Below are 23,867 nucleotides of genomic sequence, written 5' to 3'. Positions count from 1 at the left end.
GGGACGCTCTCGCCAGGACCCCCAGAGGCCTGGCTCCTCATGTTCAAGGGGGGCCCAGGGCCCTTCCCAGCCATCGCCCTCACCTGGAACTGGCAGAGGGGGTAGCTGCCGTAGAGGTACTCCTGCTTCCCGTTCACCTGCAGGGTGTAGTCCTCAGGCCGCTCCAGCAGCGGCTGCCGGAACACCGTGGCCTTCTTCCGGAGGGCACAGGCCATCAGTGCCAGGGGCACATCCTTGCTGGACACCTGGAAGGTGAAGCTCTCCTGGGGGGGGAGGGGAGGGAGGGTCAGCCCTCCACCCTTGGGGGGGGGGCAGAGGGGGTGGCGCATGGACTCTGGGACACAGAGGGTGTGGTTGCCTATTTGTACTAGGTGCCCCCTCCCCCCAGCGCGAGCTCCGAGGGCAGAGTCTGATGCAGGCACGTGGCTGACACCCAAGAAATACTTATTGAACGAATGAGTGGACCAGTGACCAGGGCCATTTGGTCATTCTGCCTCTCATCCGACTTGCCGGGTGGGACATTTGGCCGAGATCCTCGCATGCATGGATGCCCACAAGTACCACCGGGCGCCACTGGGAGGAGAGTGGATTTGGGGCGGTGGGCGGAGGACTGGGAAGTGTCACGGGGAAGCACCCCCCACTTGGACACAGCAGCCTGGACGCAGCAAACGGGCCCCGGCGTCCCCGGCAGGAACCGCGGGCTCACCTCGCTGCCCTCAAACTTGACGTTGACGAGGAGGGCCCGGTTGGGGACCCGCAGGGTGCCGGCCCCCCAGCTCCGGGCCGAGGGCTCCAGCTGCAGGGGGAAGCTGTACTGCAGCCAGGCCTCCCAGCCCAGCTGCTGCCGGCGGGCGGCCGCCTCCTCGCAGAACTGGCGCATCTTGGTGCGGAAGTCATTCACCTCGGGGTCCCGCAAGGAGTCGAACTCGTGGAGGCCTGAGAGGTGGGGAGGCTGGGTCAGCCAGGAGACGGGGAGGGGCGGGGCCGAGAGGGCCCACCGCACACGGGGGCGGGGCGGGAAGGGCCCACCACTCACGGGGGCAGGGCAGGGGCAGGGCCGGGAGAGCCCGTCGCGGGGCGGGGCAGGGGCGGGGCCAGGAGGGCCTGTCGCACACGGCGGGGCGGGACAGGGCGGGAAGGGAGCAGTGCACGAGGTGGGCGGGAGAGGAGGTGGGGCAGGGACACGGTGGGGCGGGGCGGGACCAGGAGGACCCATCGCACACGGGGGGCGGGGCGGGGCCAGGAGGGCCCAACGCAAACGGGGGGCGGGGCCGGGCAGGGAGGGGAGGGCCCACCCGCACGCGGGGCACCTTTGCCGATGAGGAGGCTGATCTGTGAGTTGACAAGCTTCTTCACCCTGTCACCCTCTCGGGCCACCAGGCGCAGCACCGGCAGGAAGGGCTGGATGTCACACAGTCGCCGCTGCTCGTCCTCCAGCTCCTGCTGCTCCGCGGTCTGGTTGACGCAGGTGAACACGTAGGCCTCAGGGTCGCTGAGCATGTGGAAGAGTGGCTCATACTGGGCGCGGTGCCACAACACCTGAGGGGACAGTGGCCGGTCAGCCCCTCCGACCAAAGTGAGCGGGGCCACGGGGAGCCGGGAGGTGGCTGGAGGCTGACCTCAGTCTGGGTGTCCCTCCCCTGCACGACCCTGCCCTCCCCAGACCCCTAGAGCACCGCATGGGTCACCATCCCTGCCCTTCTGTGGAAGGTGCCTGGTATTCGCTAAAGTCCTGTCCACAGTCCCCCCTGTATGTTACCCTTGAGAGACGGCCAGCCAGACATGACCTCCAGCTAATAGTCCTGGGGTTCATCACCCTGATTTCTAAATGTTGGCAACTAATTCAGAAAAGGCAAACAACTGAGAGAGCCATAAAACCCTCCATGGGCTGTGTTCAGCTAAGGTGGTCAGTGTGTGGCCTCAGGGCAAGGTGTCCCCAGGGTCCCCTGAGAGAGCCATCTAATAGTCAAGCTTTACTGCAAAACTGTTCACCACTGAGTCACAGAGAAGATGGGAAAGGAGCCCTATTTTTCTTCCACGGGGGACGGATAATTATGGTCCATCAGCACAAAGGGATTGGTACAGGGACATGACCCAGAATCTAGGGACACAAGACACACGGTGAGTGGGAAAAACAAAAAACAAAAAACAAAAAACCCCAAGGTATAGAGCAGCAGATCTAATTCAAGCCCATGTCCATAAAAACAACTCTAATAGGGGCACCTGGGTGGCTCAGTCAGTTAAGCGTCGGCTCCAGATTTCCGCTCAGGTCTTGATCTCACAGTAGTAATTTCGAGTCCCAAGTTGGGCTCTGTGCTGGGTATGGAGCCTACTTAAGATTCTCTCTCTCTCCCTCTGTCCCTCTCCTGAGCTTGTGCTCTCTCTCTCTCTCTCCCTCCCTCTCTTAAAAAAAAAACAAAAACCACAACTCTAATAAACAGAGTAATTAGTATAGGCCAGGATTCGACAAAAGTGACTGGTTTGCAGGCAAAACCTGGTCTGCTCCCAAGTTATTAGAAGACAGCCACGCCCACTCATTTACATATTGCCTGGGGCTGCTCTGGGCCTCCGTTGGCAGAGTTGAGTGCTTGCGACAAATATCAGATGGCCAGCAAAGCCTAGAATATTTACTCTCTGGCGTCTGGTATAAATAAAAGTATGAAGGAACTGAAGTCAAATCGGGGTGTGTGCAGCGCCCCACGTGTTTTGCATTTCTGCAGTGTGGGAATTGTAGTAGCTCGCATGCCTGGTTCAGAAAGATAAGACTACCCTTCAAGTGAAATTTACATAAAGTTAACTCACATGAAAAAGATGTTATAATGTTAACTGAGAAAAAAAAAGAGATCTCAAAGTCCGTAATCAGAATTATCACAAAAAGCAACACTCCGCAGAAAAGAAAACAGTAAGCAGCCAAACTGTTAACTGTGGTTGTCTCACAAGGGCTGGATCACAGGTGACTTTTTTCCTTTTTCTGTTTTTTTCCCGTTTTCCTAAATCAATGCGTCCATATTACTTTTGAAATGGAAAACAAATTTTTTTTTTTTTTAAATTTTTAAAGGAACCTCCCAGGAAGGGGAGATTGAGAAACAAAAACCAAACAAAAATTCCAAGATGGTCCCTTGCTTCTCTCCCTTTTTTGTGTGTGTTCAACTCCCAAGTATAGCTTTTAAAATTCTGAGCTGAGGTCTTGCTCTGTGGCGTGACCCATTAAATCCCACACTTGGTAAGTGGGATAAGCCCTTTGAAAGATCACAAGACAACATCTACCAAATACTTTCCAGATGTCTAACCCTTTGACTCAGTAATCCACCCGGACAATTATTCAACAAAAACTAAAAACTATTTCCAAAGATGATGTTTACTGAGATGACAGCTCTAAAGAGAGAAGACAGATAAGACTCTTTTAAGTGGCCTTGGATGGGGTGTGGTTCCGAAAAATGATGGCACAGTCATGGACAGAAGGAAAGGCCACCATGGGAACCACACCCTGAAGCTCTCACTGGAATCTGGTGAGTGTAATCGTGCACTGATAAAGGGGGAAGCTGAACTCAAAATGCTAGCTGGGCACTAACTGTAAGCGTTTATTATTATTTTTTAATGTTTATTCATTTTATGAGAGAGACAGACAGAGTGGGAGCGGGGGAGGGGCAGAGAGAGAGGGAGACACAGAATCTGAAGCAGGCTCCAGGCTCCGAGCTGTCAGCACAGAGCCTGATGCGGGGCTCGAACTCCCAAACCATGAGATCATGACCTGAGCCGAAGTCAGATGCTCAACCAACTGAGCCACCCAAGGCGCCCAGGATCGTACCTTCTTGATGGTGCTGAGGTTGGCATTCCGGGACACAGGGAAGTTCAGATAGACCCCCGTGGGCAGCAGGAAGTCAACTGCCACACTCTGATTCTCCTCCTTGGTCCAGAATTCCATGGGGCAGTCAACCCCAGGGGGCATCCTGTTCTTTCACTCCAAAGACACCGGCTGTCCTGAAAAGGAAGAGAAGGCAAAATGAGGCACCCTAAGGGTGCTGGATGAATCCTTTGAAGGGATCCTTTGGAAAACAGATTGTCAGGACCTTTGGCAGTGGGATGTTCAGGAAGGAGTCCCTCCCGTGGGTGCCCAAAGCTCGCCTCCCTCTGGACTTCGTCCTGCCTGGGGTGGCTTGTGGCTCCTACTGTCCCCAGACCCCATCTCATCCATCATCACAGGTGGGCACTCACTCTGTCTGCATCCCTCACCGCAGTGGCCCAAACTCAAGACACCAACAGACCCGTTCCAAATCATTTTTTCTCAGGAACACATGCACAAGTGGGAGACCCGGCCACAGCCACCAGCTGGCAGAAACGGGGGATGGCAGGGTCCCTGGTCAGACAACCCAGGACTCAAGAAGGACCAGGGGCTGCAGTTCTTTGAGACTTTCTAACCAGAAACCAAGTGGTTTAAAAATGGCTTTGGCCATCAAACAATTTGTTGAAATATCTCAGTCATACCAAACGCCCCCAGTCATACCCACTCTTCAGTAACAAAATGCTGTAGACACAGTTAAAGATCTTGTATCTCCCCTGCTCCAGGTTGTCACTACCTGCATTCTGGTTGGTTATAATTTCCGTGCATGTTTTTATACTCTTATTACATTAGTATGTATCCATGAAAAATTGCTAATATCAGTGCGTGCTTTCGAACTTTCTATGAATGGCGGGTCTTCTGCAATCTCTCTGCCAGTCAGCATTCTGTTAGTTAGGTTTATCCACACTGATACATGTAGCTCAAGTTCATTCACCGGAACCCCTGTGGTATTCACTGTGTATATAAACCACAATTTATTTACCCCTTCTCCTGTTGATGAACCTCAGGGTTTGTTTCTAGTCTTTTTGGTTATTACAAACAATGCTACAATGCATATCGTTATACACCTCACTTTGTGTATATGTAGAGTCTGGGTGAGTGCTGTCCAAGAGAAATACAATGGGAACCACACGGGCAATGTCAAAGTTGCCAGCAGCCACATTTAAAAAAAGCAAAAAGAGGGGCGCCTGGGTGGCTCAGTCGGTGAAGCGTCCGACTTCGGCTCGGGTCATGATCTCGCGGTTCGTGGGTTCGAGCCCCGCGTCGGGCTCCACGCAGACAGCTCGGAGCCTGGAGCCTGCTTCCAGATTCTGTGTCTCTCTCTCAATCTCTCTCTGCCCCTCCCCTGCTCATGCTCTGTCTCTCTGTGTCAAAAATAAATACATATTTAAAAAATTAAAGGGGTGCTTGGGTGGCTCAGTTGGTTAAGCGTCCGACTTCAGCTCAGGTCATGATCTTGCAGTTTGTGAGTTCAAGCCCCGTGTCAGGCTCTGTGCTGATGGCTCAGAGCCTGGAGCCTGCTTTGGATTCCGTGTCTCTCTCTGCCTGTCTCCTGCTTGCTCGCTCACTCTCTCTCTCTCTCTCTCAAAAATAAATAAATATTTTTTAAAAATTAAAAAAAAATTTTTAAGTAAAAAGATAAAGTTAAGCTTAGTGATATGTTTTATGTAACCCAATATATCCAAAGTATAGTCACTTCAAGACGTCATCACAAAAAAAAGAATTACTAATGAGATATTTTACACTTTTTTTTTTTTTTTTTGGTATTAAGTCTTTGAAATCTGGTATATTTTACACTTACAGCACATTGCAATTTGGGCACTAGATTTCCATCAGAAATACCTCATCTATATGTAGATTTCATGCCATTTACAGCTAAAAAAGTAGGTTCAGAGACTCAAGTTGTTGCAGATATACTTAAAAGTTTTCCAAGAAATGAGTGGAGTATCCATTTCTTAGATCTGAATGAATTAAAATTAAACGAATTGTTTAGAAATTCCGTTCCTCCATCACCCTTCACATTTTTTTAATGCTTATTTATTTTTGAGAGAGAGAGAGAGAGAGAGAGAGAGAGCACAAGCGGGGAAGGGGCAGACAGAGAGGGAGACACAGGATCCGAAGCAGGCTCCAGGCTCCGAGCTGTCGGTGCAGAGCCCGATGCGGGGCTCGAACTCACAAACTGCGAGATCATGACCTGAGCCGAAGTCGGATGCTTAACGGACTGAGCCACCCAGGTGCCCCATCACTCTTCACATTTCAAGTGCTCCAGGGCTACATGCAGCTGGGGGCTGCCTCGCTGGACAGCACAGGTCCAGGATATGTGTGCATATATATATATATATATATATATACACCTAAGAGTGGAACTGTCACATCATGACAATAACCTAGAGAGCCAAACACCTTGAACTTTACTAACGTGGGGCCCGTTGGCAATGGCACCACCACCACGGTCTGCTGCTTACTTCCATTCCTTCATCAGCCCTTGGGGTCATCACATTTACTGATTTCCGCCAACCTGATGGTCACAGAATGCTCTTTGGTTGTTTTAATTTGCATTTCCCTGTATCCTCTGCAAATAGCCTGCTTTTAACTTTTGCCTGTTTTTTCTGTGGGGTTGTCTTTTTCTTATTGGTTGACAGGGTTTCTTTTATATACTCTGGATTCAGTTCCTTTGTTGATTAAAGGAGTTGGAAAATGTCTTCTTTTGGTCCAGGTCATCTTTTCACTCCGTTTTTAGTGTCTTTTTGGTGAGCAAAAGTTTGCAGTGTTGACGTGGTCAAATATTTTCCTTTGTGTTTTATGATTTTTATTTTTTTTTTAACTTTTTTTTTTTAATTTTTTTTTAACGTTTATTTATTTTTGAGACAGAGAGAGACAGAGCATGAACGGGGGAGGGTCAGAGAGAGGGAGACACAGAATCTGAAACAGGCTCCAGGCTCTGAGCCATCTGCACAGAGCCCGACGCGGGGCTCGAACTCATGGTCCGCGAGATCATGACCTGAGCCGAAGTCGGCCGCTCAACCGACTGAGCCACCCAGGCGCCCCTATGATTTTTATTCTTTAGAAAAATATTTCCCGGGGCGCCTGGCTGGCGCAGTCGGTTGAGCGTCCGACTTCAGCCAGGTCACGATCTCGCGGTCCGTGAGTTCGAGCCCCGCGTCAGGCTCTGGGCTGATGGCTCGGAGCCTGGAGCCTGTTTCCGATTCTGTGTCTCCCTCTCTCTCTGCCCCTCCCCCGTTCATGCTCTGTCTCTCTCTGTCCCAAAAATAAATAAACGTTGAAAAAAAAAAAGAAAAAAAAAAAAAAAAAAAGAAAAAAAAAAAAAAAAGAAAAATATTTCCCTACCCGAAGGTCACATCCTCCTAGATTTCGATGAATTTAAAAATAATTGAAAAATGGGGTTCCTGGGTGGCTCAGTCAGTTAAGCGTCCGACTTCAGCTCGGGTCATGATCTCGCGGTTTGTGGGTTCGAGCCCCACATCGGGCTCCACGCAGACAGCTCGGAGCCTGGAGCCTGCTTCGGATTCTGTGTCTCCCTCTCTCTCTGCCCCTTCCCCGTTCGTGCTCTGTCGCTCTCGCTCAAAAATAAATAAACATTCAAAAAAATAATTGAAAGGAATTTAGTTTAAGAGAGAGATTCTTTTGGGCTCTGCCATTTGGGCCCAGGACTCCCCCTCCCAGAACGGCTGGTGCTGAATCTGCTCAGAGCTGCAGCACGTGGGCACATCACCCTGTAACCACTGCTGGGATCCACTTCCTCTGATTGTAAAACCACATCCTACTTGGGTTCCTCTTTCTGAGAATGACCAGGCCAAAGGCTTTCTTTTTGATTCAAAATGTGGGGGACAGTCAAAAATCCTGGAGAATCCACTTAACAATGCTAACTGTCCTGTGGCCACGCTCAGGAAGCCAGGGGAACCCGTGGCCACTCGATCCTGAGGTCAAGATGAGCACATGTGGCCTGAGCTCCTTGGGACTCCAGCCAAAGGGAGGGTGCTCGGAGACCAAGGCGCCCCCGCTCCTCTGCCCCTTAGCACTATGGAAATGAAGGCTTCGACTACCCGCACCCGTGCGGGATGCGAGGGAAAACTCGCCCTTAAAAAGCTCATCCCTGAGAAAGGAAGAACAGGAGGGTGCGGGCGGGGCATAATCAAATGCCAGAGATGGGACGGGAGGCAGCAGGAATCCTCCCTTTGTGGGCCCAGGACCCACATGCAGCTGCTAACAAGCCCGAACTCTCTATGAAGCTGACTCCTCTCTCTGCAAACGGACGCGACAAAGATACCGACTAATCCAGGGGCTTTCGCGCTGCTCCAAGAACGCAAGTTGGTACAACCACTTTGGCGAAGTCTCTACTCTTGGCAGTGTCTACTAAGGCTGAGCACCCGTGTGCCTTGTGGGCCAGCAATTAATTGCACCGTAGGTGTTCGCTCGCCAGAAACACGAGTACACGCGCACCAAGAGACACGAACGAGAGTGTCTACAGCATTGCTCTTTGTAATGGCCCCAAACTGGAACGTTCCCAAGTGCGTATCAGCAGTATAATGGAAAAATCAATTACGGTATCTTCTCCCAACGGCATGTTCCAGAGCAATGAGAATGCACGGTCTACAAATACAACAGTATAAGTGAATCTCATAAACGTAAAGCTGAACAAAAGAAGTCAGGCACAAAAGAATATGTGCTCATGGTTCCAACTCCACGGAGAACAAACACAGGCAGAACTAATCTACATTGGCAGAAGAAGAGACAGGGGTTACCCCCAGAAGGAGGGCAGGTGCCCCAGGAGAAAGGGGTTCGAGGGGCTTCTGGGTACTGGCAGTTTTCAGTTTCTTCACCTGGGAGCTGGGGACTTTCACAAACCCCACACACCCTCAGTCCCAGTGGTTCAGATGGCTTGACTTCATTCCTGGCCGCTCCCGTGGCCTGAGACCCACCTGGCCACAGGGGTTGGACTAGAACCAGGAAGGGGGCTCAGGCCCAGCCAATCACTGTCTACAGTGATTCCAGGATGAGCATGTGAATGTCAAGTCAGCCCAGTGGGTTTTGACGTTGGACTTCTTTGGGTATTTCCACCTGGGGTAGCAGGAAAGAATATCCATCTAGGGCTGCTGGTGACCACCTCTCGCTGCCCTTGGTGGGGGCGGTCTGAGAAAAGACGACCGTGGAGGAGAGCAGAGCTCGGCGTGAAGAGAGAGTACAAACAGGTCCTGAAGGCGCCCTTGGGTTCCTGCATGGAGACATGCCTGAAGCCAGACTCCATCCCTGGACTTTTCAGTTCTCTCAGCCAAAAACTCCCCCTGTCCCCTACCTGCTTTTTTTGGTTTTGTTTTTGTTTTTAACTTAGAGCAGTTTGAGTTTTTTTGTTTTTGTGTTTCTTTCTCTTTTTTTTTGTCACTTGCAGCTGCGTGTTCCATTTTAGGAAGTGTCTGGTGTTTAGCAAGTTCTTTCCTTGGAAACTGGCCTGCCTCTAAGAGCCAACCCTGATCTTTGTAGTGCCATCTAGAGGCACACGGGGTTGTCATCTGATGGCTATTGCTGCTGGATGGTGGCCTCAGGACCTCTGACTGTTCTCCCTATGACACAGTTTTTAGACTCTTGCCAAACTTTGGTACTCTGAGAAAACAAGATGCTGCGGGTGGGGCCTGACGGGCCAACTGCCGAAGAATTTTCTGGGTACCAGACTCCCATTGTTTAGTCTAAGAGCCTCTCAGCCCTTCCCCCCAAGGAAGTCCTTCAGCGGTCGTATCGCTGAGCTCATTGGCTGCCAATGATCCTTCCCACAGTAAGTTCTAGATACTTCCCACAGTAAGCCGGGTTCTCCCAGCTAATTTCCTGGATCTGAATGCAGGAGTTCTCAATTATCGTTGGTCACTTCATCTCATGGAAATAATTGGCACTCGTGGATTACTGGATTTGCTATTTTGTACATATGGCTCAGTCTGAGATGTTATGAGTCTCAAGGAGTATCTATTAAGTTCCAGGAGTCGTGCGAGGTGCTGGAAGATGGTGGTGGAGAAGCTTACACTCCAGCTGGGGAGACATTAATACCCAAGCACATCGTAGGTAGGAAGAATGACCACACGCTATACCAACACAGTGAAGGCAGTGCTCCAAATGGCGATGTGATGGAGAACTCTGTAGGGAGGCCAGGAAAAGCCCCTCCGAGGAGAGGACCCCAGAGCAGAGAACCAGACTGCGTCCAGGGAGGATGGGAGGCAGGCCACTGCCGCTGGAGCACATGAGTGGGGCAGGGAGGGGAGGCCACGGGATAAGACAGGTTGAAGAGGTCAGGAGGGACCAAGTCCTGTGGAGCCTTTACAGGGGAGATGCCTGGGTGTCACGCAAAGAGTGATGGGCGGTCTCAGCAAAGGAGCCAGGGGATCCAATTCGCATCCAAAATGATGCCTCAGCCCCAGGGTGAAAGAACTGGAAAGAAGCAAGTGTGTGCATGGGGAGGTAGGGAGGTTCGTACCCCGGTGATGAGAAAGGCAGGGCATCAAGATCTATTTTTTCAACTACTGTTGAAAGTTAACTTATTTGGAGAGAGAGAGAGAGAGAAAATGAGCAGGGGAGGGGCAGAGAGAGAAGGAGAGAGAGAATCCCAAGCAGGCTCCACACTATCGGCACAGACCCCAGTGTGGGGCTCGAACACACGAACCATGAGATCATGACCCGAGCTGAAATCAAGAGGCAGACGCGCAACTGACTGAGCCCGCCGGGTGCCCCTCAAGATCTATGTAGGAGCTCGGGCCGATGAGATGGGGTCGCGGGGGAAGGAGCAAGGATGACAGCCAGGTGCGGGCTTGGGACACTGGAGGGGTGGTGGAAATACACTGGATGGGCAAGCGTGGGGGAGAAACAGATTTGGGGGCAATGAAACGGTGAGATGTCCATTTCAGACATATGGACTCTTGGCGGTGAAAACCCCCAAGGAGACAGCCAAGGAGCACGCCCCGGTGTGGAGCTTAGGGGAGAGGTCTTTGGGGCTCTCAAGGCATAATTTGGGGTCAGCGGGCTACACACCGAGGCGTATGAGACGGCCGGGAGACAGCGGGTAGGCGAGGGCCGGGCCCGCCTTCAAGGCACTAGAGTGGCTTCCACCAAAGATGAGCCGTGAGTAATCAGTCAGCCAGACTCTTGTGGCCGACTTCTCGGTGCACATCTGACTCATTAAAAAAAGATCAAAGAAAAACGTCCAACAGGGCGCTCAGTCCCTTTCACCTTCCCGCTTCCGGCCAGCACAGTGCCCAGAACGGCTGTGGAAGGCGGAGGGTCTCAGCCACAGCAGCGCACCATCCCCCCCACCGGCAGTTCTGAGACGTGCCCAGCTAGACAGACGCACCCTCCGCGGCCCAAGGTTGAAGCCGTCTCTCCCGCTGCAAAGGTCTGAGGGGTCTGACCTTCTGCGTCCTGAGCGGACACCAAGGGAGTTTCCCCCAAGATTGCATAAAAGCGCCACCGTCCTTCCCAGCCCGCAGCAGGGCGTGCTACGAGGGCCCCCACTTATTTCTAAGAGAGGAGGGCGAGCAGGGGAGGCAGTGTGCCAGGGTCATGGTGCTTCCTCCAGACTGGGAACGGGGTGGTGGCCCACCTCCTAGCCCCCCCTCCTGGGCCGGCAGACCTGCTGGCCGGTGGCTCGTGCCGAGCCCCGGACTCCCGCTCCTTTCCTTTGGAGTTGCACGTTTGAAATTGCATGTTAGTTACGGCTGTGAGCCGCCCTGTGCCTCCCGGGTGTGGCAGGGCTCCGCGTCTTTCCGTCTTTCCGGCAGTCGTGGCAAATGTGCCCGCCGCTCAGAGCAGGTGGCGCTGCCCAGCCCTGGTCAACGTAAAGCCAGGCTTTTTGGTGCCCGTGTCACATGCCCCCGGGAGCTGCTTCCCCAGGGAACACATGAGTCACTCTCAGCAGGCTCTGGGCAGGGGACCAGCCGCAGGGAGAAGGGAAGTTGTATCCTGCTTTATCCGAGAAATAAACGCCCTCCTCCCTGAGGCCGCCTGGGCCAAGACCCGCCCCCGAGTACCTTCCTTTCCTTCGCATGCTGCGCTAGAGTGAGTGTCTACGAGTCCCCCGGGGTCATTGCTAGGATTCTGTCCGGAGAGAGAGGTGCTCCTTTCTTTTAACTCTGGGACAAAACATTTAACTCTAGGAAGGTTACAAGCCAAAGAGCTCAAGAGGCGTCTCAGAAACGTCTAGAAGGTGGTTACACACATTGTCCGATGCCTACCATCAACCCCGGCTGGGAGGTAAGGAGACCAGCAGTCACCCTGACAAGGGACAGGGAGCCACGGGGGCTGGCCTTCTGCATCAAGCTGAACAGAGCAGAGTCTGGTTGTGCCTCCTGACCCGGGCTTATTTTCAGGTACTTTTCAGCCTCTAAATAGTCCTTCTAATAAGTGTTCTGGTTCCCAGACTCTCTCCTGTGGAGAAGGAAATGGCTGTTTCTCCTGCTGCCTAACTTATGTGGAGAGAGGACACTTCAGAGGCAAACGCCAAAGGGGCTTTACCCAGAGGCCCCGCTTCCCAGTGGAGCTCCTGGGTGTTTGTCTTAAAAGAGCTTTCTAGAATCCACCCGCTGCTCTGGCAGCCAGGGAAAGCCCAGAGATGATTCAATAACCACATCTTCCTGGGGACCCTCGAGGAAGAAGAACGTGGGGGGACCTTTTCGGCCCAGGGGCGTGCAGGCTGCGGGTCCTGTTCATTCATTCATTCATTCAGCAAATATGTCTTTGAGCATCAGGGACTGTGCCCATCAGGGAATGAACGGGACAGGTACCGTCCCTGATCTTAGAGTTTTTAGTTTAACAGGAGAAAACAAAAATGAATGAGGAAATAAAAAGAAAAATGAATACCAAGATGATTTCAGAGAAGAGGTGGAAGGTAATAAAAGGGGCTTGTCGGGGGGGGGGGTCTCCTCTGGATGGCGGGTCAGGGAAGGGTGCTCGAATGAGATCATGTCAGAATTGAGGCCCACAGGATGAGAGAGATCAGGCAGAGATCCAGGACGTAGGGTTGAGGCAGCTGGAACAGGAAGTGCAAAGGCCCTGAGGCAGGAGGCCAGGCAACTGGAGGCCAGGACCAGGAGGGGAGATGACTGGAGAGGCAGGGAGGCCTGCAGCGCCCTGTGGCCACCGTGAGGAGCCAGGTTTTCTTGTCACCGCAGTGGGAAGCCACCAGCGGGTTTCAGGCAGGAGACTGATATGGCCTGACGTGATGCTTTACAAAAATTGCTTTGGCTGCCGTGAGGAAAATGGAAGGGAGGGAGCCAAGAATGGAGGTGGGAAAGCAATTAGGCCAGGGCCCCAGGCAAGAGCTGGCGGGGCTAGACTCGCGAAGGAAAGCCTGGGCCCTACCTGCCACAAAACACCCCGATCCTCTGCCCTTAACAACCGAGGAACAGGCATCCCAGAAACCCAGCCTTGAAATTTCCTGTCCTTAAGAATCTTCTTGAGAAAGAACGGAAGCTATAGACCAGAAGGAAAGCTGAGCAGCCCGGCGTCCCCCAACAGGTGCAGTTTTAGGACAGATGTGCAGATCTCCCAAAATACAGAATCTTTCGGGAAAACCACTTCAATGCGTCTCCCTGGGAGGCCCCAGACCAGCAGACATCCTCCACCCCCAGAGGCCACCACGGTCTTGAGGGCAGAAAGGGTCTCCGCACCCCAGGAAAGGGACGTCAGCCACAGCAAACGGGAGGCCTTTGCCACGCGGGCGGTGCCTCTGCTGTCCTCTGCCCTCTATTGCGAAGCCACTGTCCAGTGGTGGTCAGTTGGAGGAGGAACATGTATCCAAAGAAGGGATGGGAGGGAAGTCTCCAGAAGCCGGAGGCCAGCCAAGTCAGACATCCCCAGAACCATGCCCAAGACTAGGAAGGAAGGGCTTGTCTGGAGGGTTGTCTGATACCGTGAGTCCCTGTCACAGAAGAAAACGGGATGGGAGGGGTGAAGGCCGAGATGGATGTGACAAGTTACGTGAAATCGTGCAAAAGGCTTCCCCACGTCTGCTTGGCAGATAAGCCAAGGACAGGAACTTGCCTCCTTGTCTATCCGCTTCTGCCTCCCTCAGTTCCTTCTTTGTTTTCTTCTTCTTCTTTTTACTCTCTCCCATTTTAAATGTGTCTCCCTTGAAGCCATATGATTTAATAGAACAGTAACTTTTGGGGCACCTGAGTGGCTCAGTTGGTTGAGCATCCGACTCTTGACTTTGGCTCATGATCTCACAGTTCGTGAGTCCAAGCCCCACGTTGGGCTGTGTGCTGACAGTGCGGAGCCTGCTTGGCATCCTCTCTCTCTCTCTGCCCCTCCTGCATATGCTCTCTTTCTACCAAAATAAATAAACTTTAAAAAATTAGAACGGTTACTTTTAATTTTGATATTTAAAACTGAAAAAAAAAAATCCCAAAGGAGGAAGACCAAACCGACATTGAAGAATGAGAGGCAAAGTCCTCTGGAAATTCTGTTCTATTAAAAAAAAGAGAGGGGTGATGGGAATGCAAGCTGGTGCAGCCACTCTGGAAAACAGTATGGAGGTTCCTCAAAAAACTAAAACTAGAACTACCCTATGACCCAGCCATTGCACTATGAGGCATTTATCCAAGGGATACGGGGGTGCTGTTTCGAAGGAACACATGCACCCCCATGTTTATAGCAGCACTATCAACAATAGCCAAAGGTTGGAAAGAGCCCAAATGTCCATCGATGGATGAATGGATAAAGAAGACCTGGTATATCGGGGCACTTGGGTGGCTCAGTTAAGTGTCTGACTTCAACTCAGGTCATGATCTCGCAGTCTTGAGTTTGAGCCCCGCGTCGGGCTCTGGGCTGATGGCTCAGAGCCTGGAGCCTGTTTCAGATTCTGTGTCTCCCTCTCTCTCTGCCCTTCCCCCGTTCATGCTCTGTCTCTCTCAGTCTCAAAAATAAATAAATGTTAAAAAAAAAATTAAAAAAAGAAGACCTGGTATATATACACAACGGAGTATTACTCGGCAATCAAAAAGAATGAAATCCTGCCATTTGCAACTACGTGGATGGAACTGGAAGGTATTATGCTAAGTGAAATGAGTCAGTCAGAGAAAGACAAATATCATATGACTTCACTCATATGAAGACTTTAAGAGACAAAAAGGATGAACATAAGAGAAGGGAAACAAAAATAATATAAAAACAGGGAGGGGGACAAAGCATAAGAAACTCATAAATATAGAGAACAAACAGAGGGTTACTGGAGGGGGTGTGGGAGGGGGGGATGGGCTAAATGGGTAAGGGGCATAAGGAATCTACTCCTGAAATCACTGTTGCACTATATGCTAACTAATTTGGATGTAAATTTTAAAAAATTAAAAAAAAAATTAAAAAAAAAGTAGAGAGGGGTGCTTGGGTGGCTCAGGTGGTTAAGTGTCCAACTCTTGATTTCAGCTCAGGTCGTGATCTCATGGCTCGTGAGTTCGAGCTCTGTATAGGGCTCTGCACTGACAGCTCGGAGCCTGCTTGGGATTCTCTCTCTCCGTCTCTCTCTGTCCTTCCCCAGCTCTTGCTCTTTCTCGCACACAAAATAAATAAATTAACTTAAAAAATTTACAAACAAGCAAGAGACAGACTCCTGACTTCTTCTGCTGTCATCAGAAAAATGAACCAACTATCCTACACAAAAAATTCTATCCCAACCATCGCTTATCACGTTCAGCTCACGGCCCACCCATCAAGGCCACGGGCCTGCACCCAAATGGAATCCCCTGCCACTACACGCCAAAATCAAATGAAAGATCCACGGTCTCAAATCTGGCAATTTGGGAAATTCGGGAACCGTCCTAAGGAAGTAAGTCAAGAGCCAAACAAGGCGATATATACAAAGACATTCATTTGTGGGACTGTTTGCGAAAGTGGAAAACCAAAACTAATAGGGAAACTATCATAATTAACTTACTAGGAGAAAATATAGTCACTAAGATGACACCTGTGTATGCTACACAGCACTGCAAATATCCCCCACGTTCACTGAAACAAAAAATGCGCATCCATTTACCATGGCAACACCTATTTGTGGACAAAACATTTCAGAAAGCACGCCGAAAATGAAAACAGCTATAATATGAGTGGGTTTGAACATCATAATAATTATTCCAGAAGCTCGTTATCTCTGAAAGTTATACAAGCATGATTTTAAAAATTAATTAAAACTAAAACGTTTGTGGGGCGCCTGGGTGGCTCGGTCGATTAAGCGTCTGACTTTGGCTCTGGTCATGATCTTGCGGTTTGTGGGTTCGAGCCCCGCTTCGCGCTCTGTGCTGACAGCTCAGAGCCTGGAGCCTGCTTCGGATTCTGTGTCTCCCTCTCTCTCTCTCTTTCTGCCCTTCCCTCGCTCATGCTCTGTCTCTCTCTCTCTCTAAAATAAATAAACATTAAAAAAATAAAAAAACAAAACAAAAACTAAAATGTTTGCAGCAAAAAAGGAACAGCCCCCAGCCCTGAGCATCCAAACCTATCACCCCTGATTGTGGTTGCTTCTTTGAGTATTTATCTCTGTGTTTCCAATTAATAGATTTATATGCGTTTTCAACTTTTACACTTGATCTTAGCCAAAAGGCTGAGAAGCGATGGGCTTTTCAACTTCTAACTTCTTCCTTAGAAGATGAGTTTGTGCTTTCCTGCACACACGCACATGTCCTCTCCTCCATGTTCTTTTTTAATTTTTTTTTTCAACGTTTATTTATTTTGGGGACAGAGAGAGACAGAGCATGAATGGGGGAGGGGCTGAGAGAGAGGGAGACACAGAATCAGAAACAGGCTCCAGGCTCTGAGCCATCAGCCCAGCGCCTGACGCAGGGCTCGGACTCACAGACTGCGAGTCGTGACCTGGCTGAAGTCGGACGCTTAACCGACTGCGCCACCCAGGCGCCCCTCTCCTCCATGTTCTGAACATAGCTGTGTGATAATTTTTTGTTAATCAACGTCAGTGCTTACATTATTATGACCACATAAACACTGTTCAAAACTAAACCACAGGGTGGCTCAGTCGGTTGAACGTCTGACTCCCGTTGGCTCTGGTCACGATCCCAGGGTCATGGGATCCAGCCTCACGTCGTCGGGCTCCACGCTGAGCTTGGAGCCTGCTTAGGATTCTCTCTCTTTCTCTGTCTCTCTCCCCACCCCCCTTTGCCTCACTCCCCAGGTCTCTCTCTCTCTCTCTCTCTCTCTTAAAACGAAACAAAACTAGGGGCGCCTGGGTGGCTCAGTCAGTTAAGTGTCCAACTCTTGGTTTGGGGTCAGGTCATGAACTTGTCATTCATGACATTGAGCCCTGAGTCAGGCTCTGTGCTGACAGTGCACAGCCTGCTTGGGATTCTCTCTCTCTCTCTCTTTGCCTCTCTCCCAGTCACACATGCACACACTCTCTCTCAAAATAAATAAACATTATAAAAACCCAAATTCATAATTCTTCCCTAAACTTTCCAACAGAACTATAAAACTCCATAATATGGTAAATATGTCAGATAATCCATCATCTTCATTTTTTTTCTTCTTGGAGACAGTCCCCCTACGGTCCTCAGCCATCCTGCTCCAAACTGGCCTGCCTGCTCTCTAGATGAGCTGCACGGCGGTAGCATTGGAACTTTGCTTCACCATTATTAGGGAACTCTCTTCACCAGTCTCTCCACCAGTCAAAGTTCTTGGTTGCAAGTAAAGAGGCTAACTCCCACTGATTAAGCAGGAAAGGAGCTGACAGATTGCCTGACTTATTTGCTTCATTACGAGGAATTTTCATAGTTCTGTTGGAGAGTTTGAGGAACAACTGGTGACTAGTACATGGAAAACATAGTAAATAAAAACATGAGGTGCTTACCAACTCCAGGAAAACCAAAAGGTCGAGCAAAAAAAAAAAAAAGAAAGAAAACTTAGTACACTGGATTCCATGATGCATGTCTGATGGCAAAACTGCCTCTATTGCCTATTTACCGAGTACTGAATGCCAGTTTGGACCTCTGCCACTTCTGTGCCAAGAATTTGACCTCGCAGCCCATCATTGCTGCCACCAGCATAACCACGGATACAGCTCATGATTCATCCCTCGCCTCTCTCAAAATACCGCATAGGTGCAGGTTATCAGTGAAGTCTAGGTCGCAGGTGCTGGCTACAGGGAAAGCTTGGAAATGAGTCCTTTTCAGTTCCCATGGTGTGATAGGTGTTAGGTATTTTTCTCTGTACTCACAAAACTCAAAGCTGAAACACAGAGAGCCATTTGGAAGCTGAGCCAAATGAGAACAAGAGATAATCACACATTGTATCACTTGTTCCTCTTTTTCAGTTTACTCTATTTTCGTAGAGCATAATCTCCAGTAGTCTCCTTGCATAGGGATACAAAAGTGCGTGTGCACGCAGAGAGCTTTTTTATGGAAAATTCTCATCTTAAAAAATGCCCTTATTCCATTATTTTGCTTGAATGACAATTACATAATTCTTGCTAGGGAATTAACTTCCCTAGAAATTTGAAAGAGTTGCCCCATGGTCTTGTAGCTTCTGGTGTTGATTTTGCAAGGTCCAGTGTCATTCTGTTATCTGTGGCCTCTTTTTGTTGGCTTCTGGTAATTTCTATCTCTGGAGTTTCGAAAGTTCATGATGATGTCCAGTAGTACGTACTTTGCTTTTATTTGTATGTCTTTTATTATTCATTGTTGAGTACTACTCAGAGACTCTTCATGTAGAAGCTTCTTCAGTTCTAGAACTTTTTCCTGTAGTTTGATAACTTCCTCGTCTTCATTTTTCTCCCTTCATTGTCTTGACCTCCTATGAGTTGGATATTGGGCATTCTGAATGGATTCTCCGGTTTTCTTTCATTTTCTTCCCTGTTTCCCATCTCTCAAGTCTTTTTGTTCTACTTTCTAGAACTCTATCTTTCAATCTCCAACTCTATTCTGTTGAAAATTTTGCTTCTACTCTCATAGTTTTTTAACATTTTATTTGAATGTTTATTTTTGAGAGAGAGAAACAGAGAGAGAGCAGGGGAGGGGCAGAGAGAGAGAGGGAGACCCAGAATCTGCAGCAGGCTCCAGGCTCCGAGCTGTCAGCACGGAGCCCGACGTGGGGCTCGAACTCACGGACTGTGAGATCATGACCCGAGCTGAAGTCAGATGCTCAACCGACTGAGCCACCCAGGCGCCCCGGAGCATTCCTATTTTTAAACAACCATGTTTAATGACTTCTGACTCCCTTTTTTCTGTTTGTTTCGGTCTCTGTCTTTCATGCTAGAGGCTTTATCCTATGTGGGATAATCCAGAGCTGCCCACTCAAATTTAAGAGAGAGGCACCAAAAGCTATTTGTGCACGGGTAAGGCCAGCTGCCTGGCAGGCGTTGCTGTGAAATGACAAAATAGCAAGCTAGCTTTCCCCCGGAGTCAGTATTTGAGGGTCCTTTTGTCTTGTGAGGTCAGTTTCTTCGGAGAGAAGTTCTTCAAGGCCCTGACTGAAGAAGAGTAGAAACTAGGCTGACATGTCCTGGGAGCCCGCCAGGAGACGGTCTCACTGTTCAGTACACAGACTTTCACCGAATTTTCCTGTTCTCAGTACAGTGCTTCCTCCTGTCCCCCCCCCCCCCGCCCCGCCCCCAACTGCTCTCCACACAGCCTCCTTCCACCCCAGGCTAGGCCTGAGCTGCCCTAGTTCAGCAGACCTGGGGGAAAATGAGAGTCTCCTGCTGGGGCGGAGGAGGGAGCCACCTGGCCATGTGGGCTGAGGGAGGGGTCTGTTGCTGTGACACCTTCAGTCAATCTTCCTTCTTCCAGCCCACCCTGCACCCCATCATCGGGAACACTGTAGCCCCACTCTTGGGCCTTTGGTGGGTCCTTGGACCCACGGGCCTTCCTCCCCCCACAGCCCAGGACATTCAACATTCCAAGCCTTCCACCTCTTTCACTGGCCTGCTTTCTGTCTCTGAAAGTGTTTACTCACATCCTCCTCCTCAATCCTATCTCCTGCTCTGTTTCCTTAAGGATTTATTCCTTTTTTATTCCTTTAATCTCATTTTAGTGGGCTTTTGAAACAGGGCCAGGATAAACATACGCACGCAGTCAGCTACGTTTTCGTGGAAGTTCACAATAATATTTAACAATACATAAAAATCAAGTGTCCAAAGAGAGGCACATAGAAGGCTTTCTGGGGGGTTTGTGGGAGGATACTCCATCCAGGAGACAATGGTTCTCCGGGGGATGGGGAGGGCAGGGTTATAAAAGAGTTATGCTAATTTTTTTTTTTTTTTTTTTGCAAACTTTCAACAGATAACAGGTATTTTTCAATTAATAAAAAAGCGTGAGCGTTAACAATTATTAAAAGGCATCTTCTGAAACAAGAATCAAGCTATTGAAAACAGGGGTGTAAACAGGTGTGTAGAAGAGGATCCCCCAATGGAGGTTTACACAGTCCGTGGTTTTTGACCACGTTCCAGCGAGTTCCACAGAGGCAACCCCAAGACCTTCAGAGGGTGTCAGAAGGGGGATAGGGGGCTGAGTGGACATCCTAGGCCAGTCTCTACTTGTACCACAGGGCGCTCTGTTTTTATCTACTTTATAGGTCAAAATTCTGCTTATATTTTGATCTTTTTTTTTAAGGTTTATTTATTTTTGAGAAGGAGAGAAAGCGTGCCAACGGGGGATGGGCTGAGAGACGGGGAGACACCGAGCCGTCAGCACAGAGCCTGACGCGGGGCTCGAACGCACGAACTGCGAGATCATGACCTGAGCCGAGGTCCGACGCTTCGCCGACTGAGCCTCCCAGCTGACCCAGTATTCTGATCTTTTTAAAGATCTCCACACTAAACAAAGAAGCCTGGAGAGTACTGATGAAGATAGAGAGAAAATGAGGTTGGTGTGGGGCCGGGGGGAATCTTCCAAGGATGACACCATATGCTGTAACCCTGTGCACCTTCCCATCAGAAACGACAGTAGCTGTGCAAGCACCAGGTAAGGAGGAATGTGCTCTGCAGACGGGGAGTACATATGCACTCCCAGGGCTTGCAGAAGGGACTGTGACTACCGATCGGGGAGCTAACCATACCCAGCTAGCCCCAGGTCCCAAAGCAGGGGGTGTGTGTTCAGCTAATACTCAGCCAGTGTCCATCTCTGGCCTCAGTATCTTCATTTGCACGATGAAAGGATTACATTCATATCCCAGCAAACATCCGAGAGGCTCCAAGGACTACTGTCTTACTGACAGAGTGACTGTCAACTCTCTGGAGCAACAGAAGTGCCCCTACCTTAAAGACGCCTTGAGAAGCAATGCTGAGTTCTCACAATTCCACACGCTTCCTTTGGAAAAGCGTTTTCATTTTTCTCTCCCCGGACAGGCCAGCCCAACTCTACCACGACTGAAGCAAGTCAAATCCCAAATGCTGCAGCTTAATAATGGGCTCGGAGCACAGGCGCCCCCCTCCCCCCCTTCCTTATGCAGGCAGCAACATCCCTCTTTTGGGGAGCTGGCCAAGGTCTAGTCCGATTCCTCGTGTTGGTTCCTAGCACACGTCTGAGTTGTTCTGTTCCTTTCGGCGTTCTAGTCCTGCCGAGAGGTTCTCCTTTTGACTGGATAGTCAGGGAGGGAGGATTCTGTTCACCTTCCTAAGCTCTCGGCAAAATCGCATCTCCTTTTTGCCCACACACTTGGCTTCATCACCCAACCTACCTCTCTGGAATGGTCCAAGAATGGCCAGCAGCAAAGGCCCCTCGGTCTGGCAGATCAAAGATGCTTTGGAATCATTGAGCACCATTCCGCCCCCACCTGACTCTCCGTTCCTTTATCTGTCTGGGGTGGGGGTGGGGGGAGAAAAAGGAGAGAGAGAGAGAGAGAGAGAAAGAATGAATGAATGAAATTTTTGAAAGAGGAAGTCTCACAAGCCTCTGCATTCCCTTACAGGACTTCAGCTGTCTCACCTAGGCTTCCGTTTTGCAAACCAATCACATCCTGCTCGATGAGCCTTGAGAACCACCTGTGCCGACGCCCCCCTCCCCCAGCTCCTTCCTTTGGGTGCTGCTGAAGCAAACCACAGGAGCACCTCCAGTGCCTGAGGCAGGAATACATATATACACACACACACACACAGATGACTCAGATCGGTTTTCCGAGTTATTTGTTGCTTTTGTTTGGTTTTGAAAGCAAAGTAAGTGATCTGAGCCGAGCCTGGGTTCAAGCTCCACTCAATGGCTGCAAAAAGCAGACTCCTGAACTTGAGGTCCCAATAAAGTCCTACATTGCATCATACAGGAAGACTCATCCCTGCTTCCTGGAGATGAAGAGAGTGAGCGTGCAGGGAAGACGGCGGCCCAGTCACCGCATCTGCGGTATTTCTTCCCCTCTCCTCCCTCCGTGGGCCACTCCCGGGAATAATCTAACCCCAAAGACTGGAAGACACCTGAGCTCCGGAAGCGAGCCGGCTGGATTTTAAGAGTCGGACACGCCCCTTCCTCCAACCCAGGGCACAGCTACCTCCACGGGGCGGGGCGACTCCTGCCTGCAGCCCACCGGGCACGGCTAGGGACGACTCTTAAGGAGCAGGAAACTGAAACCACTTGCTTCTCCACAGGCAAAAAGCCCAGTGCTGAGAAGCCGCTGGAAAAGGTGTCTGTTCCAGGAACGTATTTCCCAGGACCAAGCTGGCATTCTCACTGCTGAGAGCCTAATTCCTGGAAGGATACCCCGTGGACCCTGCTTGGAACGCGGACTTGAATGGTCTCTCCGCTCAGCATCCAGGGGAAGGTGGCAAGGGCTTCCCAAGAGAAATGAGAAGTCAGCGCCAAGAGCCAAGGAAGAAATAACTTCCATTGCTGACCAATGGAGTTAACAGGAGGACAAAAACTCAGCAGCTCCGTCACAGGGAAATGAAACATGATTATAGAGAAAGCACTTTCAAAACGAGCAAAGACAAAGCAGAACGCATGACGGAGCCGCGAGAAGGGAGAGTTAGGGGAGGCAAGAAGGAATTAGTCCTCAGGAATTCAGGTCAGGAAACAGGGAGCTGGGGCAGAATTCACAAGAGGGCGGCCAAGGAGGAGGCTCTTCCCGGAGGAAGGTGCGTCTTCTGCTCTGGCCCTCAACGCTGCCCAGGACCTCGGGATCTGGGTCCGCCGCCCTCCAGCCCTCTGGGTTCAAGGGCAAAGCTTGCGAGGCAACGCCAGGAACCGACACGGCGCAGGATGCTCCGTCCCGAATCGGGGACAGGGGGAGGGGAAGATGCGCACGGCCACTGCTGGGCCCCTGACAAGTAAACAGCTCGCCCAGAACAGGCGCGTCCGCGTCCGGAGCCCGGCTCAGGGCCCCCGCTCAACCCATCAAGGACGGCAGCGGGATACCCCGCATCCCCGCCCCCGCCCCGGAGGCACAAAAGGGATGCGTGGAGATCGGGAGAGCAGGAGAGCGTGAACCAGCCCGCACCAGAGAATCACAACGCGAGCGCGGCCCCCTGCCTCGGCCTCCCCAGCGGGGTCCGGTCCGCCCCGGGACGCGCGCGCCTCCCCCAGCCCCCACGCCCCTGGACCCCGATCGCCCCAGGCGGACAAAGCCCAGCGCTGGGCGGGGCTGGGTGTGCAGGGGGGCACTGGGACCCCGCAGACGCCCGCACAGGTGGGCTCCGTACCGGGTGTGGGTGCCGGGGGCGGGGCCCGAGCTCCCGGGAGACGGTTGCCCAGGGGACGCGGCGGGCGGGTCCCGGAGCTACTCGAGCCTCCCGGCGGCGGCGCCGAGCCCGCGGGGGCCTGAGGGCAGGCCCGCGGCGCGGAGCGGGCTAGCGGGGCAGCGGCGGAGGGGCGCGGCCCGGGGCGGGGCCCGGACAGCGGGCCGGCGTGGGCGGGGCCGGGGGCGGGGCGCCGGCCGGGGGCGGGGCCAGGGGCCGCCGCGCCGCGGGCACCGTCGGCAAATTCTGGCAGCCCCAGCCAGGCGGAGTGTCGGAGAGCCAGCGGCTACGGGGAGCGGAGCGGACGCCGCTGCAAATCCTCCCCGGACCCCCCCGCTGCTCCGGCCGGGCGGGTAGCGCGTGCACCTGGAGCCGGGA

General features: G+C 51.4%; 1 protein-coding gene across 4 annotated transcripts in view; it reads right to left on the bottom strand.

Moving 5' to 3' along the window:
* PIK3CD (phosphatidylinositol-4,5-bisphosphate 3-kinase catalytic subunit delta) overlaps positions 1-23,867 on the bottom strand; it is a 55,206-nt gene that overhangs the window by 8,684 nt on the left and 22,655 nt on the right. For 2 of the 4 annotated variants that reach the window (XM_086715605.1, XM_086715608.1), the window contains exons 2-6: positions 21,506-21,625; positions 3,809-3,981; positions 1,311-1,539; positions 707-936; positions 84-263 (exon numbers count right to left, since the gene is read on the bottom strand). In XM_086715605.1, the coding sequence (XP_086571731.1) occupies positions 84-263; positions 707-936; positions 1,311-1,539; positions 3,809-3,949 (780 nt within the window). In that variant the 5' untranslated portion in view covers positions 3,950-3,981; positions 21,506-21,625. Of the gene's footprint in view, positions 1-83; positions 264-706; positions 937-1,310; positions 1,540-3,808; positions 3,982-21,505; positions 21,626-23,453; positions 23,590-23,867 lie in introns of those variants that run through there. The other 2 variants (XM_086715606.1, XM_086715607.1) reach the window with 2 other exon arrangements.

The sequence above is a fragment of the Puma concolor genome, chromosome C1 (assembly GCF_028749965.1).
Source record: "Puma concolor isolate L17-30 chromosome C1, mPumCon1.1.hap2, whole genome shotgun sequence".
In the NCBI taxonomy this organism is placed as follows: domain Eukaryota; kingdom Metazoa; phylum Chordata; class Mammalia; order Carnivora; family Felidae; genus Puma; species Puma concolor.
Note: the sequence above shows the minus strand (reverse complement) of the source record. Positions and strands in the feature narration are given on the sequence as shown.